The sequence below is a fragment of the Pangasianodon hypophthalmus genome, chromosome 8, assembly GCF_027358585.1.
Source record: "Pangasianodon hypophthalmus isolate fPanHyp1 chromosome 8, fPanHyp1.pri, whole genome shotgun sequence".
In the NCBI taxonomy this organism is placed as follows: Eukaryota; Metazoa; Chordata; class Actinopteri; order Siluriformes; family Pangasiidae; genus Pangasianodon; species Pangasianodon hypophthalmus.
The window spans coordinates 17,972,997-17,990,218 of NC_069717.1; the positions used below are offsets into that span (position 1 = coordinate 17,972,997).

Below are 17,222 nucleotides of genomic sequence, written 5' to 3' on the forward strand. Positions count from 1 at the left end.
TCCTTCCTGTTTCAGGATCTTTCGATCCATCTGTATAAATCTGAATATAATCTCTGTATTTATCATCCACGTATCTGTAGAATTCAGCTACAAGGTCTGCACTATTGTTTATTGTTTTGATTTGATGTAATTCAAAATCAACTTCCATGGTTTCAATGTTCCATACTGGCAAGTCCGGCCATACAACAGTTGGGCAGAACTCTTTTCCTAGAACGCAGGCTACTCGTTCACTGACATTTTACAGCAAATGATAAGGGTATATGTAGTAAGTTCTTAGAAACGCAGTTTCGATTTTTTTTTAAACTCTACATAAAATAAATGTTAGCATAATATTAGGTTTTATTAAATAGTTATATATTTTTTTGACTCAAGAATTTTTTTTTTCCCAATTCCATCTTTTTAGGCAGATATAGCGAATATCGAGTCTTGAATAGAAACTTGATGAATGTAGGTAAAAGGTCACTGTCTGACGACAAGCTGTTCTCAGGCGCGCAGTAACGAGCGGAGCATATTGACCTTCTTCGATTTTATATAAACTTACAATAATGTCGCTCTTACGAGGTAAACAAATGTTTTTTTTTCCACAAATAAAATGTGTAAGTGGGTTCACATGTTTGCTTTTTATACATAATTGTCAGTTTTGCTATCAGTTAGAAATTGTGACTGTGTTATTGATAACGTTACAGTTGAGACTGCACTTGCAGTCTCTTTATCTTTGTATTGCTTTATTTTGGCGCATTGGTGAAAACAGGTAGCCTACATTGAAGAATGGAAAGTAGAGCAAAGGTGACTGAAAAGCTGGCAACTGATTCTCTGTGTAATAGAAGCTAAATGCATTAATACTATCATTCGCAGTAACAGAATACAAACTAACAAGTTTCTATACAAGTGTGTGTTTAATACTACACACTTCAACACTGGCTAATTTAATAAGACTTGAGTAGCTGAGACATGAATGATGGTTATTTCACAGCTGTGATTTAGAACTGCTGCTGACAGATTACTCATGTGATGTCTTTGGTCTAGGTGTGTTTATTGTTTCGGCTAAGAGGACTCCCTTTGGGACATTTGGTGGTGTTCTTAAAGACCACAGTGCTACAGACTTGGCTGAGCACGCTGCTAAAAGTGCCCTTGCTGCTGCGAATGTAGCTCCAGAACTAATTAACAGTGTCATCATGGGTAATGTCATGCAGGTGAGTTACTGATATCTGTTCAGTCTGAACAGCTGATAGCTCACAAACTTATCCAACATACTTGTTTATGACTGTATGCCACTAGCATACCTGTGTATATGTGTATCTGTGTTTTCTCATTTTCCTACAGAGCTCTGCAGATGCTATCTACATTACACGTCATGTGGGCCTCAGGTGCAGTGTGCCAGTAGCAGTTCCTGCTCTGACCGTGAACCGCCTTTGTGGATCAGGGTTCCAGTCTATCATCAGCGGCGCTCAGGTAAGGGTACACCAAAAGTAATCAACCCAGCATATGCACACTTCAGCTAATTCTAACCTATTCGATTATGTGTACACAGTCAGTATCTGATATTTTGTCATTCTGTTGAATTTCAGAACTGAAGTGAAATTTGCTTGTGGAGAATTTCACTAAATGTCTTGTATGTTTTGTAGGAGATCTGCCTTAAAGAGTCAGAGATTGTACTCTGTGGAGGGTCAGAAAGCATGAGTCAGGCCCCTTACGCGGTGCGCAACATCCGTTTCGGCACCAGGTTTGGCACTGATTTGAAGGTATGTTTACAGACAACAGGTTGCATTTATTTTAAAGAAAAAGGACACATAAATAATTAAATCTCAGCATTTTTGGTGGAAAATAAACGCAAATGTCATAAAAGAGAGTAAAACATTTCTCCTGAGTAGCACAATAGAAAAGCATTCACCCTATTCTTAGTCATCCGTTTAAAACCTGATGATGCCACAGCCATCTGTGGCTCAGAATAAAGAGAGAAAACTGGCCATGCTCTTAAGGGATGGTATTACTCTTTCTTTCCCCTGTCAGTCAGAGAGAAACTACTCAATCTATGAGCTCATGTATGCAGAACAGGGTAGATAGCTGTTTCCTCCAAATGTGTTGCCCCACCCTTTGACACAGCAGTTCAAAAAGATGTGGAGGTTGGCTTCACGTGTCTCGGAGGACGCACTTGTTTGCCTCTCCCTTTCCAGTCGGTAGTTCTTGTGTAAAGCAGAGTTAGCTTGTGGATGGGAATTGGCAAGACCAAATTGAGGAGAAAATGGGGGGAAAATCCAAAAAATAAAGAAAGTGAAACTTTTGCAGAATTAATTATTCCTGTTGTTTTTTTGCTTGCTTTAGCTTGAGGACACACTGTGGGCAGGACTCACAGATCCTCACATAAATACCGCTATGGGCATGACAGCAGAAAATCTGGCAGAAAAATACCAGATTACACGAGAGGATTGTGACCAGTATGCCTACCGGACACAGCAGAAGTGGAAAGCTGGTCAGTATGCACTAATAGCAATTTTCCACCAGGCAGCCTGGAATCATAACTAATTCTCCCCTCGGATTATTCATTTCTTGATCAAATGTGTGTTTGTTTCCCATCATACAATGTTGGCAGTGAAAGTTTCTTTGAGGAGCGTGGGGTGAAAGTGGTCATGATCAGCAAAATACAGCTTTAAACTTACAGTGCTGCTAGTAAGTTTGTGATCCCTCTACAATTTTCTGTATTTCTGCATACATTTGACCTGAAATTTGATCAGATTTTCATCTAAGTCCTAAAACTAGATAAAGAGAACCCAATTAAACAAATGACTCCAAAACATTATAGTTTTTACATTTATTTATTGAGCAAAACTATCCAACATTAAGTATCCTTGTTGGAAAAAGTATGTGAACCTCTATGAGTTATTTTAAAGGGGTAATTGAAGTCAGGTGTTTCAATCAAGGGGATGGTAATCAAGCATGAGTTTAGCAAACCCTCCCAAGTTTCAGGAACGTAAACATGGGTCTTCAATATCAAAGTCTGGTCTTCAGCACACAGGTTTATGGAAGTGTGCAATGCCTCAATCAAATGAGCTTCCTGAGGACCTCAGAAAAAGAGTTATGGCTGGAAAAGTGTACAAAACCATTTCTAAAGAGTTTGGCCTATCCAAACCACTTTCAATCCACTGTGAGGCAGATGATATACAAATGGAAGAAACTCAGCACCACTGTTACCCCTTCCAAGGAGTAACCAGCAAAAATCACTCCAAGGGCGTGGTGAATAATATTATGGGAAATCACAGAGAATCCCATTGTAACATCCAAGGACCTACAGGCCACTCTTCCATTGAGTAATGTCAATGAGTGTCATGTTCATGAGTCCACCATCAGGCAACCACTAAATAAGAGCGGGGTGCAGGGCAGGATATAGCAAGGAGGAAGCCACTACTCTCCAAAAAGAACACTGCTGCCCAACTGAAGTTTGCTCAAGACCCCGTGGATAAGCCAGAGACCTATTGGAAGAATGTTCTGTGGACAGATGAATCCAAAATGGTTTAAATGAAAACCATTTGACATAAAACAGATGAATTGTTTTAAATGAAAAGTGCTATGTTTGGAGAAAACCAAACACTGCATTCCAACATCAGAACCTCATCCCAGCAGTGAAGCATGGGGGTGGCAATATCACGGTTTAGGGCTTCTTTGCTCCCTAGGGTTCAGGATGGCTCACCATTATTGTTGGACCTATGAATTCTGGATTGTATCAGCAAGTTCTAGAGGAGAATGTCACATGAACTGAAGCTTAATCGCAAGTGGTTCATGCAGCAAGATGACAACCCTAAACACACCAGTAAGTCTACAAAGAAATGGTTAAAGCAGAAGAAATTTCACATTTTGGAATGGCCAAGTCAAAGTCCAGAGCTTAGCCCAATATTGTGGAAGGAACTAAACAGAGCAGTTCATGCAAGGAAGCCCACCAACATCACTGAGTTGAAGCCGTTTTCCAAGAAGAAAAGGGCCAAAAATTCTCCAACCCGTTGGGCAGGATTGATCACTAATTACTGTTTGGATGAAGTTATTGCTGCTCTAGGGGGTCACACCAGTTACTGAAAACAAAGGTTCACATACTTTTTCTGACAAATATATTTAATGTTGGATAAATTTGCTCAATAAATAAATGTAAAACAAAAAATTTAGTTATCATTTGTTTAATTGGGATTTCTTTATCTAGTTTCAGGACTTGGATCTGATAACATTTCTGATCAAATTTATGCAGAAATACAGAAAATTATAAAGGGTTCACAGACTTTCTGCGGGCACTGTAGGTGGTGCTGCCACACTCCCTCACAGTGCTAATAGCTGTGTTCTGCATCCAGATCACTCACTACAGCACTATTATGTTATACCCTATAAAGAATATAAACAAAGAGTAGGAAGCCACGACTTGGGACTTGACATAAACTGTAGAACAATCAGAAGCATTTAATTGATCTGTGGCAATTGACTAATATGTTTTGTTTTGGTGTGCTTATACATACTCACCTGCCACATTAATAGGAACACCCATACCCCTGTTCATTCTTATAATTAATCGATCAGCCAAACATGATGCAGCAGCAGCACAATGCATAAGATCAAGCAGATACACATCAAGAGTTTTGACTAAAAATGACTCTGATGTTCACACTCAGTTTCCTTTCAACACACTTAGCACTGCTTGACTCTGTAGTACACAGTTATAGAAGAGAAACGTTTTATAATCGCACTATCTGGTGTCACCCAGACGAGGATGGGTTCCATTTAATCTGGTTCTTCTCAAGGTTTCTTCTCATCATTCTTCTCATTGCTCATTAGGGATACATTTAAATTTTAAAATTTATATCTGGATTTATATATAAATACTATAAATATATAATATATATTTATACTATAAAGCTGCTTTGTGACAATGTCAAGTAAAATTGAATGGAATTGAAGAATGGTGTGTTCAAGGAATCCAGATAGCTAGCTGGCTACTGATTATAAACAAGCACTTTGCTTTGTGAGTAAATTATTGTGATGAAATGAATTTATTAATCAAGCAACAGAAATGACTCAATGAATAAGGAATCCATCTTACTAGTAGTAATAAGGAATCCATCTTACTAGTAGTTACATGGGTGATTACAAGCATTTGCTAACAAAAAAAAAGCAGTAACTGCTTTCAAATTTCTCATTGTCCTCTGTTTTTGAAGTGCTAGCTGCACACTCGTATATATCCATAAGTTTTTGGTGGTGTATAGACCCATTTGGTGTATGTAAACAAAAAGAGACTGGCAACCTGATGCTACTTGGTTGTCCCTCCTGATTGTCTGTAATTACAAAAGTCTTCTGTTAGTTAAATGAACATATTTATGAACACATTCTGACACCCAACAGCACAATGTGACATTCTAGGAAACAAATTCTTTCTTCCTTCTCTGTTTTTGCAAACGTGGCAGGCTCTTCCTGTTTTTAGAGAGTCAGAGTGATGTTCTAGAGTGACTTGTCTCACTCTGGTTCGGAGTTGGTTGATCACACTAGGGATTACCAGTGGATGAATTACGTTTTTGTGTATTGCATACTGGGTATTGTAGTTTCGCCACATTGATGTGTGAAAACAGGAAAACGATACAAAATCATAAATTTTGTTAAAACGCTGACACTAAGTGATACAATACCATGCAACATAATACTACATACCATGACAAATAATATATAAAATTCATGTTTATATAAAATACACACAGGAAGGCTCATTTAAATATACTATCTATTTTACTTAGTAGAAAATCTGGATGGTGTGTCATTTCTCTCCCAGGCCAATCAATACTATTTTCTATCTTTCACATAGGTTCATTCACTTTCATTTCTTTTTTCAATATAAATGATAATGTTCCAAATGATACTGTAGTAGATTTATAAGTAATGGCAGTAATTTGTTTGTGGGCTGGTCATCTTAAAATGATCAGGAATGTGGGTCAGAGGGACCATGTGAATTAAATCTGGTTATTTAGATTATGCTACATGTATTGCAAAGCCCAGTCCTAAAGCTTTAACCACTGCTAAATGCTAATGCTTTATTCACCTGATAACTGATCATCATAAAACCCAGCAAGACAATGTAATATTTACTTACTTCCCTGCATTAAATCTGGTCATTTAAATTAACCAAAATATTCTGCATGGCATATTCGAAAGAAGTCTAATCCTAATTCTATGTAGAACAATGTGGTGATGTCAAAAGTATCAAAATAACTATATTTAAAATATAAAAAATATTTTTAAAAAGATAACATTTTTTGAATATGGATTTATATTCTGTAATGTGTGACACACACACACACACACACACACACACACACTACACTTCATATGCATAATGGGGGCATCTGGTGTGTTGAGTTCCTCAGCACGAGCTGAGCGCTGATTTCCACTTCTGCGTGTGCGTCATGACGTCGTGACGTCGTGCCCCGGCGCTCGCACAGGCTCAAGTATTTACTGTGTACTTGCATGTGATGTGAGCCTTGCTCTAGGAGGCGCTGTTTGTATTTACACCGCGAAGAAAAGCCGAAAACCAAACGCGAGTTTAAATACACAAGTCTATCCCTGATTGATGGATGATTTAGATTTTATTTTTATTGAGCTCCTGTAGTATACATCACCTATACTGTGTTTTTATTAGGAGTCTGTTAGAAAAAAGTGAGCAATCCTGCAGGATTCAACTGACCAATATAAAGCGTCGCATTTTATATAATGTTTTTATATTAACACAATATCGTGATTGTAGTTTTCAGGTAATAAATCCATTATAGAATAATGAGATCATATCACACTATGTGTGAAGCAAACATGAAACTCGCTGGCTGTTCATTTATACTCCCCAGTGCAAGCGTTTAATCGCAGAGGAGAAATGTTATTAGACTCACTGAGAAACTAACAGAGGCAATATGTTAAAACAGAGTTATACAGAGCGTTTTTGTTTCTGTCGTGAGCCGTTTGAAGCTTTCAGAAAGCAGTTTCGGAGAACGAGCTCGTCTACAGAGGACAGAAGACGGAAAGATCTGGATCCCTGAGACGAGGGGAAATGGACTGTTTACACTGTGCTGTTTTAGCTTTTTATTGTTTGCACTTCTTTGAACAGTATAAGTCTGATTTAGATAATACTTATGTAATTTTGATTAAACCCGCCGAAGCAACGTCACAACGTCTCATCAAACCATTTCCGTGTGCGCAGTCCGTGTGCGCAGTCCCACCTCCCAGCCAATCAAGCTGCGTTTGGCCTCACGAGCAGAGACGCGCAGCGCCGCAGAGACGCGCAGCTCGCGCGTGGGAGTATTGCTCGCCCGCATGTCTCTGCGTGCCGCTTTTACCCATAATCCCCCTCTTTGCGTCGCAACACAAATACGCGTTAACGCAGAAGTGTATCTGTAAAGTACTCAGAAGGTCTTATTGAAAGGCAGTGTGTTACATGAATTATCCAGAGATTAAGGAATGTTATGGTATGTTGTTATGATATGTGGCTAGACAACTTCCAAGTTTAAAGTAAATAGAAAAAGTCTTTGCTTGCAAGTTGATCCAACCTTTGAGCTAACGGAATAATTGCTTAATAAATGTACATGAGTCTCTGATGCAGTAATATCACATTTGCAGTAAAAGCTGAAACATATTGCATTGAATGCTGAGATATTACACTTCCAAAAGGTTACTGTTTGAAATCAGTTGCATTAAGTTGCAATGAGTCAGATCAGTCATTTATTATTAAATGATAGTAATTTAAGTAGAAATAAAATTAACAAACATTTAACTTTCGCCTATTTCTGGCGTTGGTTTTAGGAGAGCAGTGGATTACACATTGCAATTTTAAACTTAGTCTTACAGTATCTTACAGTTGATTGTTTTTTCTATTCCCTACCTTTTAGTTTCTGTTATTTTGAATCATTTTAAATCTGGTTGTTTTCTCCTGCAGCTCATGAGGCCAGCTACTACAATGCTGAAATTGCACCTGTTGATGTAAAGGCAAAGAAAGGGAAAGTGGTTATGACCCAAGATGAACATCCTCGTCCACAAACTACGCTGGAGCAGATGGCGAAGCTGCCACCTGTGTTCAAGAAAGGGGGCACAGTCACTGCTGCCAATGCTTCGGTGCAATTCTAATGCATATAATCTGATCTATTCTAATTTCATGAATAATGATTTAATGTTTTTAATGTTTTTTTTTAAGACATGAGATGTATGGTGATTTTTAAAATTAATACAGTTATACAAACACTGCCCTCTGGACGTATTGGCATCCACCATGAAAATGAGCAAAGCATACTATAAAAAGAGTAACACATGCAATAAATGACATTTTGAGCTCAAACAAAAGTAGTAACATAGTTCTAGTTAAATGTTTTTGACGTCCATCCTGGGGACGTCCATCCCGAGTCTCTTTTTGTAATGTATAACAATGTTGTAGACAGTTGTAAAGGGATCTTGGTCCACTCCTCCGCACAGGACATTATAATCTTCTTTATATTATTATTAAGTTTGTGAAGTGTGGAATTTTCTCTTCAATTCAGACCACAGGGTTTCAGTAGGGTTCAAATCTAGAGATGCAATACACTGCAATTTGTCTTTCTTTAACCATTTCTGTGTTAATTTTGAAATATGATGCTAATATGATGCTTCATTCTTAACAAGAGGCTATCTTGAGCCTTTCTCCACACCTGTAGAAATAGTTCTTCTACAGACCACCTTCTCTCCAGTTGTTTTTTTAAACTTTTAAGTTTATAGTTGATGTTTTCTATACCAACTGTGTCTCCCGCAGGGTGTGTCAGATGGAGCTGCTGCTGTGGTGTTAGCTAGTGAGGATGCCCTTAAGGAGCACAAGCTCACTCCATTGGCTAGAATTGTAGCATATCACGTCTCAGGCTGTGACCCTACAATCATGGGCATTGGTGAGTGATGTATTTACATGTCTACACACCTGCAGATAACTGAAAGTTCCTTTCCTCTCTAAAACACCATTTCACATCTCTTTGCTCCAGGTCCAGTACCTGCTATAACAGAGGCTCTGAAGAAAGCAGGGCTTACTTTGAATGACATGGACTTAGTAGAGGTATGTGCACCACTAGGCATGGCAGTAAATGTAATTATGCCTCCCCCCCGCAAAAACATGAACAAATGCTGTAAGTAAGCGAATGTGTTACATTGTCTTGCCGTGTTTTATGATTATCTGTTATCAGGTGAATGAAGCATTCGCTGCCCAGTATTTAGCAGTTGTTAAAGCTTTAGGGCTAGACCCAGAAAAGACTAACGTCAATGGAGGAGCCATTGCAATTGGCCACCCACTAGGAGCCTCTGGGTCCAGAATCACTGCACACTTGGTTCATGAGCTCAGGTACTCTGTACACTTGTGTATAATTGCGCTGGGGTTCCTACAAGAGCAGATACGGTATACTTTAAGTAATATTCTTGTGTTAACTTTCATATTTTGTTCTTTGTTTTCAGGCGGCGAGGTGGCAAGTATGCAGTGGGCTCAGCCTGTATTGGTGGTGGCCAGGGGATTGCAGTAATTCTGGAAAATACCCATTGAGCAAAAAGAGAAACATGCATTGAGCAAAATGGATCCAAAATATGTAATCAGGGACTGAAAAGTCTTTAGATGTTGTAATTACCAATATTCATATATTCATACATTTCTAGCAGATTTTTTGACATATATTAAAGAATGCATTCATAACACTTTACATAATGATAGTCACTGTATTAAGGTGTATTCTTTACCAGAAATGTACAAGTAAATAAACATGTGTCCAGACGTATTTTTCAAAGTTTTTCTAGGAATTCAACAGCAAAGCTTGTACAATATCCTTTGCTGTGCCAGTGTATAGGCTTTATAAGACCTTAAAAGTACTTCAGAAGTATTAAGAACATTGTGCTTTTAATGTAATTGGACTAATTTATAGTAACGTAGGGAGTAATGAGGAGTAAAGTGCCTGTTTTTCATTTTTGACTATTAACAGTGCATGCACTGAATGCCTTTTTAACTCACTCGCTTCAATCTGATATAGTTGTAACATAATCACTCCAGTGTGAGGCACATGCTGTACCTCATAGACCGAGACTCTGGAAAACCTGTGATGCCTTCTGGATTCATGATAATAAAAGTTTAATATCTAAGTATTTAAAGAGCCTTGTCAATGCACAAATAAAGAAAAAAATGAGTATCCACTGTACATTCTTCTTGTTTAATTTTCTGCTTTCACCCTATGACACAAAGTTATGTTCAATATATCCTTGACTGCAAAATTGTGCATCCTCCATAGTTTTGGAATAGAAAAACAGAAAAAAGTATATTTTAAAATTTAGGATGAACTTATTTAAAAATAAAAATCTGATTTGCTATGAACTGGCAAAACAGACTGGGCTGGTCAAACAGATAGACCATCATTACCAGCTGGCAAATGCTGATAGAAATGAAACAGTTTCTGAGTTTCTGCTAATAATATTATATATTGTACAAGTTATTTTTCAGAAAAGAAAAAAAAACAATAAGCTTAGAATAATCTAAGCAATCTCAAACAGTGACTGATCAGTTTAGTCAGTAATAAGGTAAATACCTTTGGCAGCTGGTAGCAGGACAGTCTGTGCAGGGTTTTTCAGCATGGTTTCTGAATGTTATATTCATTCATTCATTCATTTGTTCATTCAGTCATTCATTTATTTATTTTCAGTAACCAAATGAACAGCTTTTGCATGGTTGTAATATAAAATACATGCCATACACAGGCTTTTCTGAAACATGCCTGCAGATAGATATGACAAAACTTTAATTTATAATTTTTGATTGTTTTCAACCATTATTCTGATATTTTGATTTGTTTTCTGTCATTGCACATTTTATTTTTAAATACACATGAATCGCTTGAAGATAAATTGTAAAATTAATTATTATTCCAGACTATTCCAAAACCATGGAGGAAGCACATCTTTTCACACAAGCATATATTGCATTATATATTGCATTTATTGCATTTATGTGTCAAATGTTGAAAGCAGAAAATAAAATAAGCAGAATGCACAATGGCTATTCGGTTTCTTCTTGATTTGTGCATTAAGACGTAGAAGTATGGATTTATTATTTTTATTATTTTTATTATTATTATTATTATTATTATTATTATTATTATTTTACCAGGGAAGGGAAATTTTCCGCGTGTTGCCGTAACTCCGGTCTATAGATGGCGCTGTGATTCTCATGCACTAAAGACGAGCTTTCAGGACACCACAGAAGCAAACGTAAGGCACTACGTCAGACTATATATGCGTCAAGTGCCCGGATGTAGGCCTTTTTTTCCGAGCTCGAGGTAATTGTGGCTACCATGTCTAAGTTCTCAGAAATTTAATCTGTTGTCATCTTACATAAATGCATCAGTGTATTAGATCCGAAGTTTTATATAAGTGTAATGCGTCACCTATAACACTACAATCTGTGTCGATTTTAAAGAAAAGGATGTTTTTTCGCTGTTATAATGTTTGTGTTTTAATGATGGGCCCGAAACCCGAGCTGAACGTCGCCTTGCTCTGAGCTGTAACATTAACACGTTTTCGATTCTTTCAGAACTGTTGCTATAATCATGAAAACTTCTAATGTGTTTGCGTTTGTGTGTATTGTGTTTCTCAGTTTCTTATGTTAATAGTCTTCTGTAAGGTGGAGGTTTTCGGTGAGAAGCGCTTAGCTCGTTAGCATTGCTAACGCCAGTCACGTTTGTTCGCCAGGGAGCGAGCGTTCCTTATTAAACTGATTTTCACTTGGATTGTTTAGTTGTGTGTATAGATTTTAGGCAGGGCGGGGATTAATAGCTGGGCTCTGAGCAGTTTGTTAGTGTGTCGTAATTTCTGTAATTTGTATAAAGTTTGCTGTACTAGCGAAAGGAGACACGTTAATCAGCAGCAGTGAGCCCAGAGCTTCAGGCTGTACACTCATGTTTCCTCAGTGTGTTGTCAGAGTCGAGATGCTTCTGTATGGCTTGTCTCTGCTGTCGCTCTGAAGTGTCTTAATTACTTGGTATGTCATGACCACACAAACAGACCTTTAATTTGAGAATGTTTTAATGTTTCAGATGGCTGAGGGTGATAAAAAGCGCGTTGCCCGCAAGCGGCACTGCAGCCGCAACCCTGTCCTGGCCAGGGGCATTGGCCGCTACTCCCGCTCGGCCATGTTCGCCCGGCGCGCCATGTACAAGAGGAAGACCAAGGCACCTGAATCCAAGGTGAGTGCACAGCACTGAATCTGGCAACTGGCATGGATTGGAAATGACAAAATATAAATGGAGTGGAAAAGTTTGGAGTGAAATGTGATGCATGTTAAAACACAGATTGAGAAGAAGCTGAAGGAGAAGCCCCCTACCACTGTGGTGAAAACTGTTGGTGGAGACAAGAATGGAGGTACCCGTGTCATCCGACTGCGCAAGATGGTGAGTTTCCCCCCTTTTCTTTCTTTCTTTAAAGCAGTGCTGTTTCTTTCTTTACTAAGTGATAGTCTAAGATGGAAATGTTCTTCTGACAAGTATTGATTGAAGTTCCCCTGAAATCAAGGAACAAACAAAAATCATTAATGTTATGGACAATGGTATAATGTTCCATCTGAAAAGAAAAGGATTATTTTGGAGATATTTTCATTTTAAGTTTATAGTTGATCATTTCTGGAAAAGCAGTAAAATATTTAGAAGGCTCATAACTAGGCACAAACTGATCATCTAGCTAAATGCTATATATCTCCTGCCACCAGAGGCAGGTCTGGTAGCTTGTGAGCTGTAGACATTGTCTGTGTTTTGGCCAAGTCTCCTTGCGCAGTTTCTGGTGCATCAACTGGTTTAAGGGAAACAATCGGTTGGAGTGTGTTTTGTAGAGGGGTGAATTTGTATGAGGTTATGGTTATGGTGGGTGTTTCTAAGGTGTTTCACTTGGGGCTTTAAGATTGAAATATTATTTCCTCAGATTGAATGAGAATGTGGTTGTCCATACACAATTGGAGCCTCTCCATCAGTAAAAGTAAATGGTTTTCTGTAATCTTTTGTTCTTCCTATTTATCTAGTTTATTAAGCTATTGGTGGGTTTGTTTAGATTTGGTGATATGGCTCATCTTAAATGTTATTGGCTGTTCTATGTCTGTCTAGCAGTTCAATACTTCACTCTTTCTGCCTGTTTCAGAAGGAAACACATGGACTCAAATCAAAACTAATAAGAGATTTAAAGCAAGCTTGATTTCAGTTTCATTGTATTTTATTTCTTTCCCTTCATTTTTTTTCAGCCACGTTACTACCCAACAGAGGATGTACCCCGGAAGCTGCGCAGTCATGGCATCAAGCCCTTCAGCCAGCACAGGAGGAAACTGCGCTCTTCCATCACGCCTGGAACTGTACTCATCATGCTCACCGGGCGCCACCGTGGCAAGGTAGTTATTATACTTACTGTGAATACGCTGTTCACCATGAGACAATCCACATGTCCCTTTTCGTGCTTAGACACAAGGAAGATGAGTGCAATCTAGTTGCAAAAAACTGTGTAGTCAGTATGCTGTGAGTATTAGCTGTCTTTTTTGTGGTCTTATTTTAAAGGTTGGTAAAAGATAAAGAAAGCTAGGTGTGCTGGCTATAATATGAAAATTGAAAAATGGCATAACCAAGTCTTTTAAGACCCCTCAATAAATAAATGACTAGACAGATTGGCTGATCCTATAACGACTGTACTGCACATCAGGGCTGTCACTGTTGGTTATTACTAACTACATGTGTATCTTTGTTGCAATGCTTTGGGAGAAAGTTGATTGGTTGGCGGGGGGGGTGTTTGCGTATACGAAAACGGTTTGATGAAACATTGACATTTTTTGCTCTTGTTTAATCAAATTTGGATTATAATGTGGTTTAAATCAGAGTGAGACCGTTCAAAATACTTATGAAGTGTACAAAAAAAAAATACTTTTAACACAAGTATAAATAACATTTTCCATTGTCGCATCCTGATTTTTCAGTCTTGTATAGAGACTATTTGAAAGTGTAGTCTGTTAAAATTTTAAAACAGCTTGTGACAGGATCTGATGGTAAACGCTCTGTAAAATCCTCAGTTTGAACATATTCATGCATAGTTTCAGACCAGTGATATTTGCCAAATATTTGATTATGTGGACTTTTCATAGAGGTGTGTGTTTTTTTTTTTTTTTCTTCTTTTTTTAAATTTTTATATAAACATAACATTCGAGCCGCTTACAGGTGGCTCATTACAATAGCATCTGTCAAGGTGTATGTGTGTGTATATAAAGGCAGCAGTTAGTTCTTGAAGTTGATGTGTTGGAAGCAAGAAAAATGGGCCAGCGTAAGGATCTGAGTGACAAGGGCCAAATTGTGATGGCTAGACGACTGGGTCAGTGCATCTTCAAAACGGCAAGTCTTGTGGGGTGTTCCTTGTATGCAGTGGTTAGTACCTACCAAAAGTGGTCCAAAGAAGGACAAATCGGTGATCAGTTTATGTGCTGGTCATTAAGACAGTCATTTGTTTGAATATGATGGTATGGTACAAGTGTATAAAGCTCTGCTTGTTAACGCAGCCATGTTGGCATCTTGCAGCTGCAGTCCTCCCACACTAAAATGATGAACCTTCCACACTTCCCACAAGCACAAATTTCACTCCTGTCTTTCTTTTGAAACAAACGAATTGTAGCTTGTAAATAAGAATGACTATTGGTTTGACTTTAGTAGCCATATATTTAGTCCTGTCCCCCCAGTCTAACTTACAGGCACTTGTATCATCCATCATCAGGGACCAAGCGGTGGGAACAGTGATATAGCAGTTATTTGTCATTGACTTAGTGGAAGTGTTTGAAAAATGCACTTTTCAGTTTTCACTTTTCAGATTCTTTTGGGCTGAATTCTGGAATAACAAGTACAGTACATTGCTGTTTGACTAAAATCTTGCCTCTTTCCTACTTCCAGCGTGTGGTCTTTCTCAAGCAGCTGTCTAGTGGCCTTCTCCTTGTCACAGGTATGTTTTTATTTACTGGCTGTGCAGCCAAGAAGAGGCTTAAAACGGCCAAGCTTACTGCAGAAAATTGGCTTAGTCCAAGTTTTTGTGCTCTTGTTGTTGGTCACTGGCTCCAAGCTGACTTTATGGTTCTTCTATAGGTCCTTTAGCCTTGAACAGAGTTCCTCTGCGTCGGGCCCATCAGAAGTTCTGTATTGCCACTTCCACCAAGCTGGACATCTCAAGCGTGAAGCTTCCCAAGAACCTGAATGATGCTTACTTCAAGAAGAAGAAGCTCAGGAAGCCCAAACACCAAGAAGGGGAGATCTTTGACACTGAAAAAGAGGTACCAAATCAGTTTTCATACACTATATGGCCAAAAGTATGTGGACATCCAGCAGTCACACCCATATTTCCCCAATTCAAAACCATGGGCATTAACATGGAGTTGGTCCCCCCCTTTGCTTTCATAACACCTTCCACTCTTCTGGGAAGGCTTTCCAAGATGTTGGAATGGCTGTAGGGATTTGTGCTCATTTAGCCCCAAGAGCATTAGTGAGGACGGGCACTGGTAAGTGAGAGAGCCTGGTGCTTGGTCTGTGTCTGAAGCCAAAGGTGATGAGGGGGTTGAGGTCAGGGTTCAGGCCACTTGGGTTGTTCCACACCAACTCTGGCAAAGCATGTCTTTATGGACCTTGCTTTGTGCATGGGGGTATTGTCATGATGAGAGAGGTTTGCACACAAGGTGCACAGGACTAAAATGTGTTGAACGAGAAGAAATGGGAAGTGTTGCCCTCCTGTATGCCAGCACTCAGAGTTTAGAGTAGCTGTTACAAACCTGAGTTTATATTATCACTGCATACTTGCAAACAGTAGCCTGGGAGGTTGATTTCTAATTGTATGTAGATGCCTGTAAATGTATCTGCGTGAAGACTTGAGGGCTTTAGGGGTAAGTGGAACTTGCAGAGCTTCACAGAGAAGCTGACATGCACAACTGCCATATCTCCACTCTTGTTTTGCTGGGCCCACAGTCATGCAACTTCGAATGAAAAATAATGAAAATCCTGGCCACATAAATGTGTGCATAAGAAAAGCAATACCACTTCAGATGAAAGAAATGAATGAAAAATGCTCACCCTTTCAGAAAGACTTTTCAGATTTTCTGAAATAATGGATGAATATTTTCATATTCACAAAAATATGGGGAAAATGTGAAAATATTTAAATGTGTTTAAAATCCTTGTTATTTTCACATAAGGTCTCATTTGTGCTTTATGCTGTACTAAGCGTTGTAAACACTTAAATTTTCAATCGCACCATATTTTTCTCTTTACATTAATACTCTTTGCTTTTTCACTAGTAAATGGGACTTCAGTTTGTTTTCATGTGGCATTGCCCACATGTTCAGTTTACATGCAAGTTTGCTGCACATGCAGAAGTGTAAGTCAGTCTTGTACAGTGGTTATTGCTTTTATGTTTAGAAAATGGTTCCTTCTGCATTAAGTCAGCATTAAAGGCTGATATTTTTTAAAATTAAATTGGGATAGCAAATTAGTCTCTACATTTTAATTGAAATTAGAGGTGTGATGACAAGTTTAAGAATATGGTATAAGCTTTTATACCACAGCATTGGTAAATTCTTGGGGGCGTTGGGGTTAGGTAGGGGTTTACACTGGTTGCGTGTGACAAACGTAACATGTGACCTCAGCATCTCATCTCTTCTAAACTTGGATAAATGGCTTGCCTTCAGTGTAATTGCAATCTTCTGCAAATCTGACAAGTATAGTTCCTGGGTATTTTTTTTGCTTTGTTTAAAATGTACGTTATTTCTTAAAATAAATCTGCCTCAATTAAATTACTCATCATTTTCTGTGTGAGATTAAGCCAAATAAGCTTAATTAAGTGACAATTCTGTAGCTGACTAAATGTAAAATTCTGAATTTTTTTTCTTTTTTTTTTTTTATTTAGCTAGCTTGCTAGGTTTTGTATTTTTTTTATTTATTTATTTTTTTTTCTACCTCCTGAAATTTCAGCTGTTGTCTTTGCTTATTTACTGCAGAAATACCAGCTGACGGAGCAGCGGAAAGAAGACCAGAAAGCTGTTGACTCTCAGCTGTTGCCTCTCATTAAGAAAGTTCCTCAGCTGAAAGGGTACCTGCGCTCCCAATTTTTCCTCTCCAATGGGGTGTATCCCCACAAACTGGTTTTCTAAATAAATAAAACCTGGTTATTCCACCCACTAC

At 38.4% G+C, this 17,222-nt stretch overlaps 2 protein-coding genes across 2 annotated transcripts; both read left to right on the forward strand.

The window, feature by feature from the left end:
* The first annotated feature begins 411 nt into the window (after positions 1 to 411).
* Positions 412 to 10,196, forward strand: acaa2 (acetyl-CoA acyltransferase 2). The gene is made up of 10 exons (XM_026925385.3): positions 412 to 561; positions 1,027 to 1,193; positions 1,324 to 1,452; positions 1,626 to 1,742; positions 2,323 to 2,470; positions 7,943 to 8,118; positions 8,786 to 8,915; positions 9,006 to 9,076; positions 9,204 to 9,358; positions 9,469 to 10,196. The coding sequence occupies exons 1-10, from the start codon at positions 546 to 548 to the stop codon at positions 9,551 to 9,553; spliced, it is 1,194 nt and encodes a 397-aa protein (XP_026781186.1). The 5' UTR covers positions 412 to 545; the 3' UTR covers positions 9,554 to 10,196.
* Positions 10,197 to 12,058: 1,862 nt separating this feature from the next.
* On the forward strand, positions 12,059 to 17,221 carry rpl6 (ribosomal protein L6). The gene is made up of 6 exons (XM_026925657.3): positions 12,059 to 12,233; positions 12,339 to 12,437; positions 13,274 to 13,417; positions 14,952 to 15,000; positions 15,141 to 15,325; positions 17,039 to 17,221. Exons 1-6 carry the CDS (start codon positions 12,075 to 12,077, stop codon positions 17,189 to 17,191), a joined length of 789 nt encoding a protein of 262 aa, XP_026781458.2. The 5' UTR covers positions 12,059 to 12,074; the 3' UTR covers positions 17,192 to 17,221.
* The last annotated feature ends 1 nt before the right edge of the window (position 17,222 follows it).